This window comes from Conger conger, chromosome 18 (genome assembly GCF_963514075.1).
Source record: "Conger conger chromosome 18, fConCon1.1, whole genome shotgun sequence".
NCBI classification, from domain to species: domain Eukaryota; kingdom Metazoa; phylum Chordata; class Actinopteri; order Anguilliformes; family Congridae; genus Conger; species Conger conger.
This window is the reverse complement of record NC_083777.1, coordinates 27,508,277-27,518,276: the sequence shown is the minus strand read 5'-3', so window position 1 is coordinate 27,518,276 and position 10,000 is coordinate 27,508,277. Positions and strand designations below refer to the sequence as shown.

The 10,000-nt window shown below is 50.8% G+C and overlaps 1 protein-coding gene across 19 annotated transcripts in view; it reads left to right on the top strand.

Moving 5' to 3' along the window:
- The window catches only part of LOC133117882 (neurexin-1a-like), a 366,671-nt gene that overhangs the window by 182,014 nt on the left and 174,657 nt on the right, over window positions 1–10,000 (top strand). For all 19 annotated transcript variants that reach the window (XM_061227383.1, XM_061227369.1, XM_061227382.1 and 16 more), the window contains one exon: window positions 613–732. In XM_061227383.1, coding sequence (XP_061083367.1) covers window positions 613–732 — 120 coding nt within the window. The remainder of the gene's footprint in view (window positions 1–612; window positions 733–10,000) is intronic.

Here is a 10,000-nt window from a genome sequence, read left to right as displayed (position 1 = left end):
TGTCTGGTCTGGGTGTCTGCAGTATTCACGATAATCAGCTGCTAGATGATGCTGATGAGCTTCACTGTAATTCAGATAGTATTGGTGGGACCCAGGGCAGCCAATCACATTGCAGTAAGGGCGAGTCCCCTGAATTAAACCCCCCTGCACACACCCTTTGCCCTCTCTCTTCTCTTATCCTCCTTTGGATTGCTGCTCACTCTCTTTTTGTTTTTCTTTTTCCCCTGCTTCCCTCCACTCCCACTCTCCCCTTTTCTCTCATCTCTGCCTCTCTCTTTCCATCTCTGCCTCACCCCTTTTCTCTCTCCCTCTCCCTCCCTCTCTCCCTCCCTCTCTCTCTCTCTCTCTCTCTCTCTCTCCCTCCCTCCCTCTCTCTCTCCCTCCCTCTCCCTCTCCCTCTCCCTCTCCCTCTCCCTCTCCCTCTCCCTCTCCCTCTCCCTCTCTCCCTCTCCCTCTCCCTCTCCCTCTCTCCATCTCTCTCCCTCTCTCCCTCTCTCCCTCCCTCTCTCTCTCTCCCTCTCTCTCCTTCCCTCTCTCCCTCTCTCCCCCTCTCCCCCTCTCCCCCTCTCCCCCTCTCTCCCTCTCTCCCTCTCTCCCTCTCCCTCGCTCCAGGCCCCAGTACCACCTGCCAGGAGGACTCGTGTGCGAATCAGGGCGTGTGCCTGCAGCAGTGGGAGGGGTTCAGCTGTGACTGCAGCATGACGTCTTTCGGAGGGCCTCTCTGCAACGACGGTGAGTCCCCCCGCCACTTCCTGTTTCCTGTCGCTCTGTCCCGCACTGCATTCTGGGAGTGGACACAGACGCACGTGCGCGGACAGGCATGCACTTGTTTTCGGAAGGAGATCCTCCCCTGAAAAACCAGGCAATGATGAATCCACTGAATTATCTCAAATCCCATTCTTTCACTGCAGCTAAGAAATAACAAATATAACTACTTAGTGAATACTATTATTATTTTTCATATCCTACAATGATTATGTGATGATTTCCCCAGACTACAGGCGACACTCAGGTAAGTACAGGCACCCCTGGCCAGGCCTGGTTTTATCTTCACTGTGTAAACTTGACTTCAGTCTTGTGTGCATCTCCTTGTAAGTTATTGCTGCTTTCACAGTCATTCTCAGGGGTTATGAAGCCAGACAGCGCAATAAGCCCACCTGCTGTGTGCAGAAACAGGAGACTGAAGATACTGTGGAACCACACACACACACACGCGCGCACACGCACACACACACACATATACACACACAGACACACACAGACACACACAAGCACATACGCACACACACACACACACACACTCATAGACACACACAGACACACACAAGCACACACACACACACACACACACACTCACAGACACACACACATATACACACACAGACACACACAAGCACATACGCTCACATACACACGCACATGCACACACACATATACACACACAGACACACACAAGCACATACGCACTCATACACACACACACGGACACACATGCACAGGCACGCATACACGCATGCACACACACACACACACATATACACACAGACACACAAGCACGCATGCGCACATATGCATGCATACACACACACACAAGCACATGCATATACACACGTACACACGTACATGTGCGCATACACGCACACACACATGCATGCATGTTTATGCGCACACACACACAACATACACGCACACACACTTATTATATGAAATCCCTTGCAAATCATGCCCTTCATATGCCACTTTGAGGCAAACCATCACTGAGAACCATCACTTTAGTCTTATATATAATCTAATGTAGCTGCAGATCTTCTTCTTATATGCCCCCTGGCAGAATTTCACTGAAATATATATGGTTATATATATACATAAACTCTGCCATTTCATGATTGCCTAACTGACGAGATGTCTGAATTACTGCTATTCAAGGAAACGGCAGAAATAGACTGCACATTAGAAAATGTATTTCGCATTGACGGTGCGCTTCATGTTCACCACCAGGGGGCAGTGGTGAGCCTGTTTCCTCTGCCGCGCTGATGTAAGATGCACAATACGGTGAAATATCCCGGTGACATTTTTAGTTCAAGCTGAAGGCTGCGCGCCTTCATTGTGGGCAAATATTTACAATAAATTTGTGTACACATGTCAAGCTGAGCCCGGTCTGAGAGGCAGGCTGTCACGAAGCCAAGGAGGTCCCGTCTCAACGTTTTAAGCAGTTTGTGTAACGTCGTGTTCTTTCTGACGTTAAGTCGCGGTAATCTACACCCATTCCACAAACATCCGGGGTGAACACATTTGTTAGCGCATATGCAATGAGGTGGAATGTTGTTCTACTTGAATGGAATGTTAACCACGCGCCGTTCCGACATCCCCCCCCCCCCCCCCCCCGCACGGTTTGGTATTAATAGCTTCAGCTTCTTACAAATTCTACAAGGACAGTGTTATCAGTGGTGTTCCAAAACCTCTGTTTATTGGTGTTTGCCTGTTCCTCATATTGCATTTGTAATTCATATAAAATAGGGGCTTGTAACCTGCTGGCTAAGGTACATGACTGGGACCCAGAAAGGTTGGCAGTTCAAGCGCCCCGGTGTAGCCCTTTTGGGCCCTTGAGCAAGGCCCTCATTGTTTCAGGGGGGATTATCTCCTGCTTACTCTGATCTATTGTAAGTTGCTTTGGATAAAAGCGTCGGCTAAATAGCAAAGTGTTGTAGTATTATAATATTTGTGTTTCCCTGTCTCTGTGTGCTAGCTGTATGCATCAACAACACACACACACACACACACACACACACACAGTATTTCAGTCATTTCAAAAAGTGTTTGCATGTGCACACAAACATACATACGTATATATTTTATCCAGGGGGAAGAAAAAATAAATGGGGACTCCATATAATTGGACGCCAGGTGCATGAGGAAGTGTCTGGGGGTACAATCCATTCAAAGCAAAGAGAATGCTGTGTTTAAATTTCTGCATCAATGGCATTTGGGTTTGTTGAATTTTACTGGAATACATTTTACTGGTAAAAATAAAAACCTGCAGTGTCGCAGGTCGAGAAGATCGCTTTAAACCTTCACTCCAGCGCTGAGAGAACAGGGGGGAAGGAGGGAGGGAGAGAGGGAGGGAGGGATGGACAGGGAAGTGGGTGGATGTGGAGAGAGAGGGGGAGGGAAAGAGGTAGAGAAAGGATGGAGAGAAAATGACGCTTGGCCATTAAGCCGCATTGCATCACACAAACTGTGTGTCACAAAGAAAGCTTTTCCTCCATAATTGGAGATTTGTGTCCCACTCTCCAAAAAGCAGCGTCGTCTGAAGCAGATGTGGTAAATGATGTCTTCGGTCTGAGCAGTGTGTTCCAGTCTGTGTCGGTCTGAGCACTGTGTTCCAGCCTGTGTCCATATTTTGGTAAGGGCTGTTAGTGGTGATGGGGACAATCTGGTGTCATGATGACTCACACAAATGGAAGCTGTTTTGTTGAGAAAAGTCTTTGATTGGTTCAGAAATGATTGCAGTTGAAACCTTTGTGTGAGTGTCTGTGTGTGAATGTGTGTGTGTGTGTGTGCGTATGTGTGTGAGTGTCTGTGTGAGTGTGAGTGTCTGTGTGAGTGTGAGTGTATGTGTGTGTGTGTGTGTGTCTGTGTGTGTGTGTGTGTGAGTGTATGTGTGTGTGTGAGTGTATGTGTGAGTGTGTGTGTGTGTGTGTGAGTGTATGTGTGTGTGTGAGTGTATGTGAGTGTATGTGAGTGTATGTGAGTGTATGTGAGTGTATGTGTGAGTGTGTGAGTGTGTGAGAGAGAGTGTGTGTGTGTGTGTGTGTGTGTGTGTGTGTGTGTGTGTGTGTGTGTGTGTGTGTGTGTGTGATTGTGAGTGTGTGTGATTGTGAGTGTGTGTGTGTGTGTGAGTGTATGTGAGTCTGATGCACATGGAGAGAGCCGGGTGGTTATTTCCTGCGGCTGTTCTCCGGCGTTCTCCAGTGCTGCCGGATGCAGTCACACCTGTGGTGGCCCGGTGACCGGCAGGCCACGAGCGCAGCAGCTGAAATGCTAATGTATTCCAAGCCTGGCTTCTCCCAGCCCTGTCTGCATTATGGGGAAACATGCTAAGAGGGTTAGTTTGAGTCTGGCGTTAGTCCATTCCGCAGTGGTGATGGCCCTCTGGGTCCCCCTGTCTGAGAGGTCGTGACCTCTGGTGACACGCACCCGAACTGGTCATCACCACCCGCACTGTCGACTTGGGCTGACTCACAATATCGCTCCCTACCCTTCTCCTTATCTCTCCCTCCCTCCGTGCTTCTGTCTCTGAGGCTGGGCTCTTCCATCCACCCCCCCCCCCCTCTTTGTCTCATGTGTATTAGCATAACTGCAATACCCTTTTTTTATTATTGATTCTGAATTAAAAAGAGTAATGTCGATGTGTTGTGATTTTTGCAGTTCTGTAAAATATGCATCTCAACGAAAAGGCTTTTTTGCATGTAAAATACTATGGCTAAAGTGAGCTCATTAATTTTACGTTGTGTGTGATTTTTTTAAATTGAGGGTGTGTAATGCTAATCAATGGGGGAAATTGATTAGCTTTATACATCCTCAATTAATAGGATGAATGCTAATGTATAGAGAATTCCACATCCAGCAGTAGAATGTGGAGTTTCTAGGTCACAGAAAATATAATCTTTCTTCTCAAAATTGGTAATTGCATGCCTGTTCAAAATGGCGCATTTCAAATTGCAGCGTAGACGGGGGAAAAAACACTGTGGAGACATGCTATTGTGCATTATGATTGGATGGAACTGTATGTGTTTACAAGAATTTGGAGATTACAGTAGTCAGTTTTGTAAGGACCCGGAGTGTGCCGTTATTCTTGTTGTTACGGATTGCGGTTAGTTCTAGTTTCTCGCTGTGAGTGAGTTACAGGCCTATATGCTCGGAGAATGTTGGGTGGCAAGAAATATATCTGAACATTTATGAACCCGAAGAAAAAGAAAAAAACAGACTATTCCTTTATTCACTCTCCCTCCTTTCCTCGCCCTCCAGCTCTCTTTCTCTCTGTACGCTAAATCTGGCGTTCATTCATAGCGGGTTAGAGAAGCCCCCGGTTCGCAGAGGCATTGTGGGATATCTTTGAGCGCGACCTCTCTCTGAACTCGGATGCGGTGTGTGGAAGTGCGGAGGTCCCCTCCGCTTTCATACATATTCAGGCGGAGGGCCCCGGAGTCCAGGGCCCCGGACGCCCGCTCCCTCCGGGTGGGGCCCCGCCCGTGTCTGGAGACGGGAGAGGAAATGGAGATCCGTGTCCGGGGGACGTTCATTACGGCCGAGCGAGAGCGCTCTGCCTCCACGAGCTCACGCTGATGGATACGGCCGGGACGGAGGCGCTCTGCCTCCACGAGCTCACGCTGATGGATACGGGCGGGATGGAGGCGCTCTGCCTCCACGAGCTCACGCTGATGGATACGGCCGGGACGGAGGCGCTCTGCCTCCACGAGCTCACGCTGATGGGTACGGCCGGGACGGAGGCGCTCTGCCTCCACGAGCTCACGCTGATGGGTACGGCCGGGATGGAGGCGCTCCGGGCACCTTTTGGGAGGGAGAGCGGGAACGGGAGCGCGGGAAGGTGATTTTTCACGGCGCTCTCTGAATTCTGTCTTAATTTCGCTCCCCTGTTCCTCACAAAAGACGTGCCCTGTGGGGACTGCTCTTTGAAAATCCCCCGGGACACAAATAAATAACGTACAAAGGAATGGGTAACCCACTTACGGACGGACGGATTGGATTCGCCCGGGCGTGTGAATGAGGGAGAGAGACCGACGGAAGAGGGAGGGAAATTAAAATGGAGTTCAGGAGGGAATCGGACTGTCTGGGTGAACAGTTTGTTCACGACGGGCGGGGGGGAGACGGAACAGCTCCGTGGGAGACGGGGAGTCCAGCGAGCAGGGAGACATGCTGTTCGAGAGATTTCCCTGTCGACTCCTCTTCAGAAACGTGTCCGTCAGGGAGTACCTCCGTTCCACAGCCCCCATCAGAGAGGGCCAAGAGCCGCAATACAGCCGTGATCCTGGGGTCACGGTCAACAGAGCATCCGTGTGCTAGCGTGTCTCTCTCTCCTGCTGTCTCCTGGTGTCTCTCTCTCTCTCTCTCTCTCTCTCTCGCCCCCTTATCTCTTCCCCTATCTCCCCCTCTCCCCTCACTCTCTTCCTTCCCTCTTACCTTCTCTCTCTCTCTCTCTCTTTCTCTCCCTCTCTCTCGCCCCCTTCTCTCTTCCGCTATCTCCCCCTCTCCCCTCACTCTCTTCCTTCCCTCTTACCTTCTCTCTCTCTCCCTTCTCTCTCTCCCCCTATCTCTCTCTCACTCCCTATCTCCCTCTCTCTCAACTCAATTCAAGAATGCTTTATTGGCATGACTGTAATTATCACAATATTGCCAAAGCAGCGAACTTAATTAACTTAATATTAAGGTATGTAACAAGAAAAAAACCTTAATATCTCTCTCCCCCATCTCTCTCGCTCATTCCCTTTTGCTTCCTCGCTTTCTCTCTCACTTTCTCTCTTGCTTTTTCTCTCTCTCTCTCCCTCCCTCTCTCTCTCTCTCTCTCTCTCTCTCTCTCTATTTCTCTTTCTCTCTTGCTTTCTCTCTCATGTTCTCACTCAGTTCCTCGCTCTGTAACATTTCAGTCTCAGGGTGTTTATCGGTACGGTCTAAGGGGCAATGTTGCTAACGTATGAAACAAAAATCATAAAGCAAATCATTATACCCATAACGTGCCAGATTTCGAGCTTTGAAGGTGTGACAAACGCCATCACACACTTCACATCCGTGTGAGCCTGAGGTGCATGAATGTAGGTATGTGTGCACTCTTCTCTTCTCTTTAACATTCTGTGCCGGCAGGCAGGGCAGAATTAAGTTCTCTTGGCACTGGGTGTCTGAAAAATGACAGCGGTTTGGAAATGCCCGGGAAAAAGCAGCTAATCAGCTCCCAGTGTGCTGGGTGATTAGGGATGTGAATAGAGAGTGGCACAGTGGGAATTTCACCAGGCCGTTTGGGGTTAATTGCCCTACATTTTCTCATGGTATTTCACATGATGCGTTTGGACTGTCAAAAATGCATGTTCTGTACGTGCACCGTTCTGTATCTCACCGATGCGGCTTCCTTGTGACCCGTTTCACGGGGAGTTCTAGTGTGGAATATGAGTGAGCGTGTCACTTCAACATCTCCTCCTGCACACTGTCGCCCTGCACTGGGGCGTTCTGAGGGGAGAGCGCCCCCTGTTGGCCCACCAGCGCCACTTCCAGCCGCAGTCTCGGCTTCCATCCAAGGCGAGAGCCAAGCCCAGAGCTGCTTAGCATTGAGGCCTTGAGCTACAGAAGGTGACAGAGCGGTGTGGATTTTAGCGCTGAATTGTGCTGCCTTTGAGGGCCCCTCGAGATGGCCCCTGCAGGGCCCCACCTGAAGGCCAGGTGAAGGTCAGCGAAGAGGGCTCACCGCCGATCGAAGCTCTCGCTGAATCCGTCCCCCTGGGTGGGCCTGACCCCTCGACTCCTGATTCCGCCTCTAACTGCGCACAGGCCCGGAGGGTGCTGGCCTGTACCGGCTCATTTGGTTAAACTCTGCCTTCTGGAGGCCAGATCCACAGTGCAGCCAGGAGCGCTGTGAACTCTGCCTTCTGGAGCCCAGATCCACAGTGCAGCCAGGAGCGCTGTGAACTCCACTTCTGGAGGCCAGATCCACACTGCAGCCAGGAGCGCTGTGAACTCTGCTTCTGGAGGCCAGATCCACAGTGCAGCCAGGAGTGCTGTGAAATCTACTTCTGTAGGCCAGATCCACACTACAGCCAGGAGTGCTGTGAAATCTACTTCTGTAGGCCAGATCCACACTACAGCCAGGAGTGCTGTGAAATCTACTTCTGTAGGCCAGATCCACAGTGCAGCCAGGAGCGCTGTGAACTCCACTTCTGGAGGCCAGATCCACAGTGCAGCCAGGAGTGCTGTGAACTCCACTTCTGGAGGCCAGATCCACAGTGCAGCCAGGATCACTGTGAACTCTGAATTCTGTAGGCCAGATCCACGGTGATCATGGACCCTGAAGCAAAGCTGCAAGCCCTAACTGAAGCAAATTTACCGTGCCTCAACAGAGAGCTACACAGCCATACAGTTCACCGTTTTCCTGTAGAGCTACGGCCCTGTACAGCAGATGTCATTGGAGAAAGTCGGATTATGACCGCCGCACGTGATGATACAACGGCCAGGGGCCTGATTGGTCGCCGTGCGGCCGGGGAGAATTCTCATTGGATGCCCCCCTCCTCCCTCTCCACCAGTACCCTCATATACAGGTGTTTCTGTTGAAACGGGGCAAGCCGATTGGTCCCTGGTCTCAGCCCGGCCGACTCATCTCCCGGCAGCTTTCATACACGTGCCAAGATTTGACCCTTTTGGAAAGAAAATACAAAAGCTGACAGATTTTAGCCCGCCGCCCCAAAGTGCAAACGACACTCCCCTCCCATCATCTCGGGAATGGAAAGTACAGCCCCGGCTGCTACATTTCAAACCTTTTAGGCGCCGCGGCAAATTGAAGATAATGGCAAGGAGGTAACAACGAGTCCAGGTTAAGTAAAGAATCGGGTTCTTGGACTGAAGACCTGCGTCTGCCGGTGCTGTGTGAGCTGTTCATTTCCGGACCTTTCTCTGGCGCATGCTGTGCGGTTAGTGCGTTTGGTGGATGTCAAGCTAACCCGTCATGGCTGAAAATACCGTATAATCATGAACGCTGAGGCACACCTCAAGCAGGGGGATTTTTTTTTTGTTGTTTCAGTAGTCTCGGAGCTTTTGTGAAGTTTTACCGGCTTTGTGTAGTTTAGTGTCCTATGCTGGACATTGCAGTTACCGTAGTGTTTAAAGGAGATGATATACAGAGAAATCTGAATGTCCGCTGCATGTGACTACACAAGTGGAAGCAGTCTTAAGAGGTGGGGTCTGTGTGGGTCTGCTTGTGCGTGAGTGAGTGAGTGTGTCTGTGTGTGTGTGTGTGTGTGTGTGTGTGTGTGTGGTTATCGTCCTCTATGCGTGTGGGTTTGCTGTGTGTGAGACCGCAGGCATGCCCTAAATGTGCGTCTGCGTGTGTGTGTGTTTGCGTGTCTGCGCGTTTGAGACTTCCAGAAGCGCTCTGTTCCAGAAGCACTTTAGAAACATACTCTCATGTCTGTAGGCACAATCGCTGCGCTAAAGCGTGGCCAAGCGTCCCTTACTCACCCAAAACCCAAATATTTCTCCTGTCGATGGATTCATAAAGCAGCGCCGCACTTAAGGGCCACAGCCGCGGTCGCCGTGGAGACGCCATTACTTCCGCCTGACGGACGGCTGTTTATCGGCCCTCCGCGCACAATCGAACGTCCCGTCGCATCGACCCAGACGTCTGAAAAGGGCCGGGGCCGGGGGGGGGGGGGGGGGCTCGCGTGTTCGGCGGCAGGAGACTGGGTCGGGGGGCGCTGAGATGGGGCATTCCACTCGCTGCACTTCCTGTATGAACGTCGTATGAAAGAGAGGAGAACAACTGCAGGGGATTGTGGGCTACCGCTTGGAGACGATTAGCTGTCTGCACCGCTCCCCCCCTACCCCCCTCCCTCCCTCCCTCCCTCCCCCATACCCGCAGGAGCTGGGACAGCATAAATGCCTTAACAGCTCATAAATGGAGATGGATTTGTCAACTTGTAAACAGCACTGAGCCTGCGTATCGCAGCGTGTGTCCTGATGATAGCGGGAAACCGCCAGACTGGCCACAGGTTTAAAGCCTGCTCTTAATCACTCCACACTACCCTTTCCCTGTATGTTTAAAGCCTGCTCTTAATCACTCCACACTACCCTTTCCCTGTATGTTTAAAGCCTGCTCTTAATCACACTACCCTTACCCTGCATGTTTAAATTCTGCTCTTAATCACTCCACACTACTGTTACTCTGAATGTTTAAATCCTGCTCTTAATTACTCCACACTACCCTTACCCTGCATGTTTAAAG